The 14,490-nt window shown below is 34.5% G+C and overlaps 1 protein-coding gene across 1 annotated transcript in view; it reads right to left on the bottom strand.

Annotated features, from left to right (window-relative positions):
* The window catches only part of LOC129223788 (neural-cadherin-like), a 461,316-nt gene that overhangs the window by 74,015 nt on the left and 372,811 nt on the right, over nt 1-14,490 (bottom strand). The window contains exon 9 of the mRNA XM_054858146.1: nt 14,162-14,277. Within this exon, the coding sequence (XP_054714121.1) occupies nt 14,162-14,277 (116 nt within the window). The remainder of the gene's footprint in view (nt 1-14,161; nt 14,278-14,490) is intronic.

The following is a 14,490-nucleotide window of genomic DNA, read 5'->3' as shown; positions in this document are numbered from 1 at the left end:
TAGATATCGATTTCAATTATGATATACATAGGAACGGCATTCATTCCAGGTTGGATGTAGTTTCAGATTTGACTTTGTCCATCCATATGGATTTCCCTCATCTTGTTCATATAGGTTATTACTATGAGTACTACTATTAGTAATATATACTAATTATATATACTATTTATTAGTATATATTAGTATATTAGTAATTATATATACTGTTTATTAGTATATATTAGTATATTAGTAATTATATATTTTAGTAATCATAAACTAGATTATGTTTATTACTCATCTTGATTATACGTAAGTACATATTTCATTCATCTTGCCCATAAATAAGGATTTCATTCATCTTGTCTACATATAAGGGTTTCACTCATCTTGTCCCTACATAAGGATTTCCCTTATTTTGATCACAGATAAAGATTTTACTCATCTTGTCCACTTGTTGGCTTTTCCTCACTATTTTCTCATAACAGGTTTGGACTTCATTCATCTTGTCCATAGATTCGAATATTATTCATTTAATATGGACGCATCATGATATTCAGAGATATTGTTTCATTTTATGACGTCCATGGTTTTCATTTTCAAACTTACAGTAAAAACAACAGCGTTATTCATTATAACCTCGGGAATTTCAAAACGCTATAGTCAAAAAACTATGACGAATACAGCAAAAGAGATTTGAAGCAGAAACAATATTGATATCATATTTACATATCTCACAGAAGTTCTGGATGAGAACTCTTAGTCACTAGGCATATATCAATTAGATTGTCCAGTTTCTGCCAAACTCTACCTAACAAGGTACTTTCAACATTATTGGCAACAAGTATTAATCTTGTTTTGAGGGGGATGTACATATACAATATCAAGTTTTCGTACCCCCTTTGCCAAGTGATTTAGCAGAACTGCGGAAATGAGTAACAAGTGCTGTCAATAACGTCAATAGTAGATTAAAGTAAAAACTGAACTGCCATGGTATTCTGCCGTGTGCAGGTAAACGGCAGTATCTGCAGATGTAAGTTTTCGAGTTATTTGAAGAATCGCGTTTTGATTCAATACTAACAATGGGAAAATGTTGGCATTAAACTTCTTTTTCGCACCTTTTTTTCGATGAAACCAAATAGGCAAGCTTAAACAATAAAATTAACGTACAATAGATGAAAAAAATGCAAAAATGCAAAAAAAAAAAAAAAAAAAAAAAAAAATCAAAAATGAAAAATTTGCAGTTACTGCCCTGTACTTGCACACGGCAGTATTAATGCATGCCATGTGACAAAGGGTTCATGCCTAAAGTACCTGGAATATATGCAAATAAAACTTAAAATGTTTCTGTTCTCACTCGAATGTTCTATTTTGCTGCATGCAGCTTTTTTTTTAAATTTAAATACAGCACTTTGAAACACCCTGTAGCTTTGCTCTCTGAACATTTACCGCTAATTATGATGGATACCTGTCTTGAATCTTCTACTCAATAGAATCACACATACGCATTTAGTCAAAATTTATAACTTGAGTCATTTACCCCGAGCTCAAATCTCGTACTTTGAAACGCAACCGGATTCACATCACAATCTAATCATCATATCTAAAAATACAATTTTCACTCATCCGTAAAAAAATCATCCTCTTTTTTGAGAAGCATCTTTAAATCTCAAATGTGCTTTTCGATAAAGGGCTCTTCTCGACACAAACAAGGATGATGGTTTATAGATTAATAGTTAAAAAAGGGCAAATGGAAATGGAAGGAAAAACAATTCAAAGCCGGTCTTAGTGCAGGAGAAAAGGGGGGGGGGGGGATACATAAATCACAGAAATCCATTTATCGTCCAGTGCTTCGATCCACTCGCGTCTTCCTTGAAGCAGTGTGCAATTATTCAAACCATTAAGCGCGCTGTTTTGCATTTTCCATCACTGCTGCAGAATCATTCAAGTCATTAGGTTAACTCCCCATCGACGTATGAAAGGATTCCAAACAGAAAAAACCTTTCGAGACATAGATCCGGATTTCTTTTTTTCCTTTCGCCTCGGTCGCATCTTCTGTAAATTCGAAATTGGAAAACTTTGCGCGTCCAGGAATAGTTTCCATGGGTCGATCGATGTTTACCATGTCTCTTTCGATACTATTTAGAGCCTGTGGAATAGTATTTCCCTCCCCCTTTCCCCCCGTCTAAGCTAGAATCTCGAAGACTTGTGATAGTGGCCGATTAAATGGTAAAAGCACTATGCATGATTTTTTTAATTCGAACCCAGAGACGTTTTAGAAAGATGTCGAGGAAACTAACAAATGGGAGATAAACACTTTATGAAGAAATAACATTTCCGGGCTTATTGGTCGTGGTCGAAATGGAAAAGAAAATCCAGACGTTTCGTCAAGCTCTGCGGCTGGCATCCTCAGTGGTTGAGTTCGATGAGACTGATGAGCTGCTCCGGTCGCTTTGTTATTCAAGCAATTAAGTGATCATCAGTCGCATCGAAATCAACCACTGAAGATGTCAGCAGCAGAGCTTGACGAAACGTCTGGATTTTCTTTTCCATTTCGACCACGGTCAATAAGCCTGGAAATGTTATTTCTTCATATTGACTCCAGCCGTGAAAGCCTTAAGCAGTTAGATAACACTTTATGCAGGGAACTTTCAGTCAACAAACTACGTGCCCAACAATTGGTAAAAAGGGACAGCAACGTGAATTGTGGAAAGTAGAAGGCATTAATTAAAATTGGTTGACCGGAGATCAGGATATCGTTTATCGTTTATAAAAATGATTTATTTTATTTGAGAGTTCCTACCAAAACGTATAATTTTCCTCGAAATTTCTCATTTTTTTTGCTTTGTAAAACTTTTGCCGCGGGGGAAAAAAACATTTTTCCATTTAGAGCTCTTTGGAAACAAATATCATCGAAATCAAGCTACCGTTAAAAAAAAAAAAGATAACTGACTTCAAGCAAGAAATAATGTAACACAAAAGTTCTGTTATCTTAAACTTTACGAAAAAAAGCACAAAGATACATTTGCAACAATGCATTTTCACGTAACTGTATCTTTCCAACTTCGATCAATTCTATTTCTCCGCCATCGATTAAATGCCGAGCTTAAACATTTTTTACACAACCGGTAAAATAAAACGATCATCTCGAAAAAGCATTTCGGGCAATCTTTGCTTCTTTTATGCGCCCTAAATCAGTTCCAAAGAGGCTCATTTTCAATAAACGCTCGCACTGGGCTTCCCGTATTCTTCCTCATTATTGTAAGAGAACGGCGAATTTTAAATTCGATTTCCAATACAGTTTGCTCTTTACCCGGTTCATGTTTATTCATACGGCTTTCTCCTTGTGTTCTTTTATTTAATTTCCACGCATCCAGATTCATTCTATCTGGGGCCGAGATCGATTGGATGAGATCCACTTAATATCGATTTGGACGTGCGGATATGAGTTCGCGATTGATAATTGTTTTGGAAGATGCTGCGAAACATCACATCTTGATTCGTTGCATCAAATTTTGATTGCCGATACAAAGCCGACTTGCGATCGCTTCCACATTGGAAATGAAGTATTCAAAATCCTACGACTGTTAGGAAAAAAAACCTCTTGAAGTGGAATGGTGGAAAGGGAGAGAGGGAGGAGGGGAAAAAAAAAAGAGTTGCCATATAGAAAGCAAATGCATCAATAAAACTAAAAGTCAAGTTATGATTCCAGTACAGTGAAACTTGTGCAATTTGACTACTTGCGGTGCACTACTTTAGTAGTCAACTTAAACAGGTGATCAACTTATAGAGGTTGATTTAAATGATATAGGAGTAATCCTGTACTTGAAAAAAGCGGTCAACTTATACAGGTTGTCAGCTTTACAGATTTTACTGTACTTGAGTAACACAAAGACGAACAATTCAATTCTGCAAGAGACAGGGAAAAAAACTGCACTGCTAAAACGATACTAATATGTTACGTATTTATAACTATTATTCTTATAAGCAGAAAATGGAAAGATGCATCTGTTGAAACTGTTGATGGAATTGAACAGAACTCAATTCAACTTAAAAAATTATTTCGAAAATAATGGTTATTATCTACTTTAAAAAAATTAAAAGGGAGTTAAATACAAAAGAATAATCGCCTCTGAACAAAATAATTGGCAAAACTATGGACAAGTTACCCAAGCAAAATTAAACAGGAATTAAAAAAAAAAAAAAAGCTGACGGTTCTAAACACAGTGATCAGCGGCCCTCCCACTCCCCCCCCCAAAAAAAAGGGCGCGTAAGTAAGACATGAGAATTAAATGCACTTCTGGTTTAGCTCAAATTTAGCCGAAAGGTAAATATAAGTAGCAACAAAAAATATATATATAAAGAATAAGAGTTTTATTACAAAATAAAAGGAGCATAGTTTAATTTTTAAAATACTTCAAAAATTAAGATTGCTTTTAACTTTTTTTTTAGTATTATGAAAATCCTTTTCTGATTTCATTTGTTTACGTGTACAGATAGATACATTAGCATTTTATAAAAGAAAAATATTTTTAAAATACAGAAGTCTTAGTAAAGTTTGGTGGATTTTTAAAAACTTGATTTTTAGCGGGGCTTTTGAAAAATCGACGCTCGAGGCATAGAATAAATAATGAGAAAAAAACGTGATTAAAATTTTATACAACGTTTAATTTAACAATAGCATTTAAAAAGACTTCTACGCATTTTTTCGTTACTTTGAGATACATTTTTTCATTTACTATTGATCTTGCATACACAAATGAATAAAAAAGCTTAGCTCTAATAACTGAACTCAGGTGGACGAAGGGTTAAAAGGTTTCATTTGTTAAAATAGGGATATGAAAGCAGGTTTGCGCTTAATCAGTAGCGTAAGTTGTAGGCTTTATTAGGCTCCGCCAGTTGTAGGCTTTGAGCCAATATTCGATTTTTTTCTCATTTTCCTCAAGAAGAAACAGACTCGTCCAAAATCAGACGTCTTGTGGTATTCGAAGTCATACTATACATAGTTTACTTTTACGAGAACAAACAAGACCAGAATTTATGTCGATGGACAAAGAATTGCAATTTTAGATACTTTAAAAGCACGCTTTTATTCGAAAAACCACTTTTGTTTTCAAAAGATATATATGCAAAACATAAAACCAAACCATAAACAGACACAAGAAAAAGCTTTGATTACCTAAGAAAAACTCGACGAATAGAATATGTTTCTTAAATCAAAATGATAAAAAAAAAAAAAAAAGACATTCGTAAAATATTCCATTATGTTCATAAAAGTTTCAAGCCCGGAATTGAATTCCATCGCATTGAAACGGACGCGAGGAAGGAATATGAAAAACTCGTTACAAAGTTAAAAAGAAAAAAAATAAATAAATAAATAAAATCATAATTTTGAAAATACACACTTTTTCTCGAGGACAAGTACTACCAATGAATTATGGATAAGCAAAGAGGACGGAAATGAAATTATGCATAAAGAATGCACAGAGCCGACCGAGCTATATCGATACGAATGATAATCGATGCTGTTGCCACAACGGCGGAATCGATGAAGGCCATATGAAGGTTTCGGGAAAGATTCGTAAGAAGTTCGACAAAAGGGTTTTAACCGTTACTAGCTCTTTCTTAAATAGTTAGCATTGAAGATTGATGAGAAATTGATAATTATCAGAGACTTAAGTAATGACACAAAATATTCGCACGTGCCTCGGCAGACTTAGGATCAAAACTTTTGAACGACTTCAGAAAAGTTCATACCCGAGTTTCTTATTCTTATTGCCTATTTTTTTATCTACTTTATTTTTTTAAATAAAGATTTTAGTTACACTGATTTATTTATGCATTCAACTCTATCTCTAATTTGCAATGCTGTAACGATTCTCGCCTTTGAATATCGCCAAGTTTAGCGAGCCAAGCACAAATTTAGAACCCCAACATGATAGTGTGGCAACCCTGCAAGAAAATATCTCGGTTTTATGTTGATTGAATATGTATTAAATTGCTTATTATTGGGTGTGTAGTAATTGTCGAGCAAATTATGAATGTCTTAAGAGTTGCAAAAAGGCTCTGTTTGGACAAACGATTTGTACACACCTCAAAACGATGCGTAGGCAAATATAATGCGTCTCATAGTGAGTGGGACAGAAAGAAAGCATTTAGAAGCTGTCATTATTTTAACAAATGAAAGTTGTAAAGAAGCTTTAGTTTTCTAAAGATGCTCTATGAGTGGTCCAGCGATGACACACAAGTACATGTGGTATACTAGCTCCTGCCATATTCGTGACAGAGTGATATACTTTGTTAATGATTCGAGCTTTGCAGTTATCCATGACTACGAAATATTGCCCCCACTTACAGGAGTAAATCCTAGAAAAATAAGGGACAAATACTCTGTCTCTTAACAAAATCATGTAGGGGGAAAACTCAAAAACTCACGGTATGAACCTGCATCTGCTTCACCCGCCGTTCAATGCTGTGAAGTCAGGCACGGATCTAGAAGGGGGAGGGGCACGATCCCCTTTAAATGACTAAAGTTAAAATGGGTTTCGGAGACTTCCGTTTCAAAAAATTCGCCCATGACGTCCAATTTTTGTTCAAAAACGACACTTATGACTCTTCCCCCCTTCCGAAAATGACCTCCTCCAAAACCAGACGCTGGACCCGCCTTTGTGTGAAGAGGTTCTTAAAATTCGTATTGTTTTCGAAAATATCTTTGAAAGACGATAATTTTGGCATATTCCAAAACAGACTTCGTTGGGACATTTGGGTCAACAGTGAGTGCCTAAAGTGGCAATTTCGTAAAAGAGCGATTTTTCGTCGCAGCTGTATAAAACTTGAAATACTGCAGATTCTAAATTAATATATTTCGAATAATAAATCAATAGCAAAATTTATATAATGCTATTCTTTTTGTTCTATTAAGTATGAAGTATTCTGTACTTTGTAGATTAAAGACTTATTCAAAATCCTTTCTTATCTCCTTTCATGATATATTAATAACAATAATAATAAAAATAAAAAAGTTACAGTACATTATACTTTCTTAGTAATTATTGCGAAATTCAATGTGCTAGTACCTCGCTGAAATTTTCACCAAACTACCCACTTTTCTGGATAACTTTTACACATGTTTGGCACTGACAAAATTACATAGCATCAAAATTAAGGTATGCGAAAGAAACACAATGACAACTGATCGATTTTTAAAACAGTATTATTGTATTCCGATTTTGATTTAACTATTAATGTAGTACTACTTACCTTCACAAAAATAGAAAACTTTGAGGGTTACATTTTTTATTTAAATTAAAACAATTATAGCATAATTAAGAGCTTTCAAGCATTATTTAGTCGGACTTTTAGAAATTTAAAAATCTTTCGCGCCTTTTAGATTTTTTACAGACTATAATAGTTACACGTTTATGTAAAACCAATTCCAATATATATATATATATATATATATATATATATAACGAGGAAAATAAACTCTTTCTATTTATTAAAAAGACCAAAATATTTTTTTTTTTTCCGAGCAAGAAAAAGCGAAAAAATGTCTTAAGCTTTGATCATGCACATGTTGACGATGCATCTAAATACAGCGATAAAACAAATAACGGAAAATAATAAATTATGCAAACTCCGTTCATTCCATCGGAATGTCCCCAATTTGATTAGAATTTCGCTCCATTTTCGAGTTTATCATTTCGCAAATTAAATTACACCAAAATCAACAAACAAACGAAATGTACATAAATTAAATCCAACCATAGATTTAAATCGAAAATTCGCAAACTTTTTCTCCTTCTCAAGAAAACATTCATTTAATTTCCTGCCCAGAATTCTTTGGGTAAGTCAATTTTCGAAACACTTAGCAAACAAGATGAAAGACTAAAACCATTTACCATTTTCCAAATGAAAGTTTTTTAAATTCAGACCTATACATCAAACGTCAAAAAAATGCTTTTTTTTCCCTCTCTCTCTCTCTCTTTTTTATAACTGTGTAAAAAAAACATGAAATGAGGTTTTAAAAAATGTGGGGGGGGGGGGAGTTGAATTCTTTTAAACATTAAAAAAGGGTTTTTTTGAAGCGTTTCGTTCGCATGCAATAGGAAAATGAACAAACTAATAGAATTTAAAAAGCTCTTTTTTTTTTTTTTGTCTTAGGGGGAAAAAAAAACCTATCACGAGGATGTAAATACAGTTTTACAAAGCGTAGTGCATGTTTTTTCAACAATCATAAAAGAATGCATTGGGGGAGGGGGAAATTTAAAAATATTTAAATATGGATGCTGCTGTTTTAATATCAAATTAAATGTGTGGAAAAAATACAGCAATATTTCAAGTTTGTTGCAATGTTTCAAATTGACTCATTTTGAAATTGTATGTCGAGGGTTTCACTTTTAGTATCTGTGTCTATGCTACAGGAGTGTCAATTTTACAGTCTTTACTAATTTGTATACATTTTACGATAAAGCTCTGTCGCTAATTGACCAGACATTAACTTACCGAGCTTTACCAAATCTTTATTCAAACAAAAAACTCGTGCAATCTTATACCGATAGGACATACACACACACACTCAGGCCGAGGACTGCTGATGGCCTTTGGAAAAAGTGAGAAAGGTGACAAATTTGAAAACAAAGGTGACTAAAAGGTGACAAAAAAGTAACTAAAAGGTGACCAAAAGCAATTTGTTAAGAACTCGAAAAACAGAAAAGGATTATCCCTTTTTACTGACTTTTACCAAAATAGCCTATATGCTTTTTGTAAAGATTTCTACTGTTTCACTTTAAATAGATGATTTAATTTTTTCCATTTTCTTAGTTTCTTCTTCACAATCCTTTCTTTTTTGCTCTCCTCTTTGCTTCTGTTTCAATTCCAAATCCTTTTTCCTTTTACATTCCTCCATGCATGTTGTGTAATTTGCGTGTGCTTGTTGTGCACATTTAATCATTTCTGGACCAATTGGTAAAGAAAGCAAATGAGCATATTCTTTTACAGCGTCTTTAACTATAAGTATGCTGTTTAAAAATCTTTCAGTCCTTGCTGTCTTATTTTCACCAAAAGGTGCTTTGAAATGGAAAATAGTCTTTCAATGTCAGCATTACCATGTGATAATGCAAGTGAAGCTTTTATCACCTTAGAAACATTAGGAAACTTTAGATCGTTGGAAGTTGAGTCCTTTTTTGAAATGTGCTGCTGCCAGTAGTTATCAATGGTTTTGTTTTCGGATGCCTCATCATCTTTTTCAGCTGCAAAAGTTTCCATTCATCTTGCAACCTATCGAGTGGAACATTAAAAGGCATGATTTTGACAACCTTTATCAAATCCTTACAGCTTCTAGATTTACTTCTCTCTTTTGGATCCAAAAATTTAAAACTTTTCAGTAACCCGTTTGATATGCAACTTTTTTCTATTACATACTTGCATGCAGTTACACTATGCTTTTTAACAGCTCTTAAAAACATAACCTTTTCATTTTCTTTCAGTTTTGACAGTTCATCTGTCACCTCTCCACTAACAACGAGATCTTCAAGAGGTAGTCTGTTACCAACTGCAAACAGTTCATCCGTGTCTACATTTGAAAAATTAACTTCCTTTATGACAGAGGCTTTTATAACCTGAGCCATAAAAGTCTGAACAATGGTCTCTATTTCTTGGTACAATTTATGTATCATAGGCGCTTGGCATTGAAAGCGTTTGGTGAACTGCATAAAGAAATCAGTAGATGAAAAGATAAAATGCAGCTCAGCTTTTATAGAAGGTCTTTTTAAAACATTTGCAACAGCTTTATATGACCTGCATTGCATAGTTGAATTCTTTTTTAAAGGCACATGTTTAAAAAAATAATACTGAAGAGCATCCCACTGTTCCAGTAGTGTATTTGCCGCAGGTCCAAGGGGCCAATGGGTAGTTGTGTGTTTCAGGAACTTGTGATGAGGTGTATTTAGTTGAGCTTGCACTTTTTCGAAGTCCTCCTAACGGGAAGGCCAACCATCAAAATAGCTATAAGTACTAAGAAGAAGTTCAGATGCTTCTTCACCTAAATACTACAATGCTTTGACATACGCATTATACATTGTATGAATACTGCCAGTACCAATATTTATTAGGCTTTTTTCTCGTGTCTCAAGGATAATAGTGTCGAACAACCTGAAAACCTTTTTATTAACATAAGGACCATCCAAAGGAAAGCACGAGACATTTATTCATGGATAATTACTCTCGGAAACTGCCTCACATAGCTTCTCAATTGAAATTTCACCAACTGCCTTGCCCAAGAAGAAAGTTTTGAGATGCCTTGTTGTGATGCAACATTGGCTTTCAGATCAATATTTTATTGTTCGTTGCAGTTCTTTTTTGTCTTTGACATTGGTAGTTTCATCAAAGCTCAAAGTATAAGAGGATAAACATGCTTCTTTTAACATACATTCCCGAAAATTAGGAGCAAGTTCATCTGTAGAAGAGACAGAAAGACTGGTTCTGCTCATAGGATGCAATTGCAAGCGATAAAAAAAAAATCCCTGATTTCCCGGTAGCATAGCTATGTTTCTTAAACAACAACAAGGTGGGGGGGGGCATATTTAAGGCTATTTTTAATTAATTTCACTGTTAAAGCTATCATTCAGATACTTTTCAAAGATTTAATCATTAAAAAAAAATCCTAAGACACATTTCAAGAAAGGTGAGAAAGGTGACAAAAGTTGCAAAAGGTGACTAAAAGTAACCAAATTTTCAAAAGGTGACTGACTCCTCGGCCTGACACACACATTTTAAACAACAATACAAAAAACAAAATCAGCTTCCTTATATGATGCGACTTCTAGGTGTATAATACATTCTGAAGAAAATAGTATTTATTCTTAAGAGCGAAAAGTGCTTTTATTCTGAAATTAATGATGTCTATTTTGAAGTGATTAGTGTCGTTGATGAAGTGAATAGAATCCTTTTGAAGTGAACGTATACATTTCGATGTGAAAAATATCTATTTCAGGGGTGCAAGTGGAATCAAGTAAAATTTTCTGAAGCCAGTATGAAATTTTCGGAAGCTCAACCCCTCTCCCCCCTTCCCCGTAAAAACTCTTCAAATATGCATGCAAAAAACACTGGAAAAACTTTTCAAAAGTTTTCTTTTTTTTTCTGCATAAATTTTCAGTTTTAGAATGTCGCCAAATCAAAATTTTCGAAAACGGCAACCGGAAATTTTCGGAAATGTTGGAAATTTCGGATCACAAGCACCCCTGGTCTATTCTGCATCACCGTAGTCTGTTCAACCTAGTAGAATATAAAACCCAAGGGTAGAAGTAGCTCCTCCCCTCCCCAAAAAAAAATTACGCGCAGATAAGGTTTTTTTCGAAGCGTTCCTTTCCCTTTAACAGAAATAGGAGTAAATTAATTACACTTCAATAGCTTTTTTTTCTATTATATATTTCAATTATATTCCATGATATAAAAAATAACCCATTACGAACGGCAAGCTAAAAACAAAAAATATAGTTTAGGTTTCACGAAAAAAAAAAAAGAGTGTTTGGAGAAACAACTACGCAATTATATTTCATTAAAAAACCAACGCATACAATAACACCTCGCGCTTCATTACGCCCCATTTTTCAACGAATGTGAACGTTATGTAACATTTACGGCCGTCAGAAAAAAATAATGATAGGAGTAAATAATTGAAAGAAAACTATTCACTGAATCCAAGTATGTTTTCAAAAACCTTGTCTCCTCTGAGGAGAGATGGGGGGGGGGGGGGACTCCCGACTGAAGTACGTCAGCAAGACCATACAAACAGCAGGAAAAAGAAACACAAATACGAGCCGCATAGACTTGCGACTTGAAATGCATTTAAAATGCTTCATATATTCGCAATACATCATCCGGTATGTGGCACATACGTTCTAACAAAATTTTTCGAACATTTTTCTTCAATGACAAAAAAAAAGTATTTTTTCACTTTTATCGAGAAAAACGACCGAAGTCCGGCACGAGCAGATTACGGGACACGTCGAGAAACAGAACTACAGATTGACGTTGATGAATTGAATGCCAAAGAACTTAACTCCGGATATGGAGAAAAAATTGGGAGAACACAATTTTTAAAGTTACAAGGGAGAAAGGGGAGACAAAAAATGTTGGTCCGAAGCCAATGAAAAGTCGGGTTAAGAAAAACAACCAACGATTAGAAATGGTAAAAGCAGGGCTCGACAGCCGAAATGATAAATATCAAGACAAAACTAAAAAAATATACAAAATGTACTTCCAACGTAGAAAGTTTCAGAAAATAGTTACACTAAAACTACAACACATAACACTAAACGCGATTTTGTAGCTAGTGAAAGCAAAGATCAGTCCTTGGTAACTTAAAAGTTTCAAAAAAATTACTTTTGACAAGGAATGAAATTTGGAAAAAAGATCACAATGAGAGAATGAATAATGGCAATTTTCAAAGTATATTTGTGACTTGACTCGTTTTTTGTTTTCCTTCTTCAGTAGTAGAGATAGCGTCTCTCCGAAATAATTCAAAGCAATTAATTGACAAATGATATGAGTTAATAGTTCTTAAAAACCATACTTAACACTAAAACTTCAACAGTTCACAAGTCAGAAGTAGATCAGGAGTGGCTACATTGTCTATCGTGAACAACAACTTCATAAGTTAACAATGTCTCGCGATTTATCTTTGAATTGTTTAGGTTGTTGATGAGAAAAGAGGTGAGAATAAAATATTTAAAAAATAAGATTTAGTAGGATATTTATTAAATAAAACATCAAAGAAAACTAACATAAAGACAAAACCTTTGACCGCAGTGATGCGTAGAAGCTACTGCACAAGAAGATAAGTCGTCCAAGAGCTTGCAGAGATGAACTAGAAATTGGTTCATGAGCGACACCTTTGTTACCTCCGGTACGTAATGAAATTATTAAGTGAACACTATCGAACTCCCTATTGGTGCAATAGGAAACACGTGATTGCTGCTTTCTAAAGCAGAAACACGAAATATTTCATCGCTGTCGACTTCCTTCGTAATGAAGCAATTAGAAATTCGATATTTTGTCAATCACTGCGAAACGACGCAAGTTAGGTGGGTGATTAGTCCTAACGACGTATTATGAAACATGAGATCATGCGCTTATGTAGCAGTTCACTATAAATAGCATGCTTAAGCAAAATGTGATGTCGTGTCATCCATCAGCAACATACATAACTTAAGATTCTGGCAATCCAGTGGAGGATGCCAGACCAGTGGTGGAGTCCAGTGGTGGAGGTCTCTCACAATGGCGGCATTGGTGACGTAGTAACGTTACAAATGCCGCCATTGTGAGAGGCCTCCACAGCCGTAGGGGGTTCAGAAAGGGGTACAAAAATGAACAAGATGCATTTTTTAACTTTGTGATGGACAAAAAGGCTTCCAAAAGTCAATTGCGACGGACCCCCAAACCTCTAAATCCATTACTGCGATGATTATTAAAAATCTAACTTTTTGCAAGGAAAGATTCTATCAAAAAGGTAATTCAGTTGCTTAATCTATTGATTAGTCCTAAAAAACCATAAGAGAACACCATCCATTTACAAGATCCTACTCAGAAAGCTTTTTCGGAAAGGGGTCCTGCATTGAAAAGGGTCAGAGCAAATATTTCAGGTTACAGGATGTCGATATAACGTTCTGATATAGTTTTGTACTATTTCGGAGAATGTCCAGATCCGTAGTACAGGCTTGCCTTCTTACCAGCAAGGACGGACTAGGAAGAAATGTTGGCTCAAAGGAACAAAACGATCTAAACAACAACCGGCCCTATAAGGGAGCTACGCAACACATTAAGATCCAACTTTAAAAGATTTAGCTTAAACCTCAATACAGCTGCCTTAGGCCTATTTTTGATTCCAAGCTTAAAATTCATGGCAAGATGGTGAGATATCCGCCGAAATTTCCCACCTTCTCGCCTATGTTACTACATCAGGCCGTAAAAAACTAAACAGCGCAAGTGAGTGCAGTCGATGGAACACAAACTAATAGCAGGAACAAGAACTGGAGAACCAATATGCATACTTTCATACATTTCTAGGTCACTCGATAAACTGAGTTGAAGCGAGGCCTTCGGTTGAAGTCTCGCGTCCATGATTACGCGAATCGCGAATGACACCAAGCAAAAATTTTAAGAAATGCATTGAACAACTCACCGACTTCCTGGTTTCGTAGTCAAGTGGGCTTGCTACGTAAATGGCTCCAGTCTCGTTTTTGACAGCAAAGGCTCCTCCTATATTTCCAGCTGTTATCTCGTAACGAATCCGAGAAGCTGAAAGAGAAAACCCAAGAATGAATATTCGCATGTTCTTAATTTTCTTATTAAAATAATAATTAGTGTATTCAAAAAAAAAAATATTACCGTATACTCCGGCACAAAAAGTACAACCAAAATTTAAAAATACATTTTTTAATGTTTTGATGTATAAACCGTAAAGCACGCACGAACGCCTTTTTTTTTTAAATTTCTTTAAAAAAAAATAGT

The sequence above is a fragment of the Uloborus diversus genome, chromosome 6 (assembly GCF_026930045.1).
Source record: "Uloborus diversus isolate 005 chromosome 6, Udiv.v.3.1, whole genome shotgun sequence".
Taxonomy (NCBI): domain Eukaryota; kingdom Metazoa; phylum Arthropoda; class Arachnida; order Araneae; family Uloboridae; genus Uloborus; species Uloborus diversus.
Note: the sequence above shows the minus strand (reverse complement) of the source record. Positions and strands in the feature narration are given on the sequence as shown.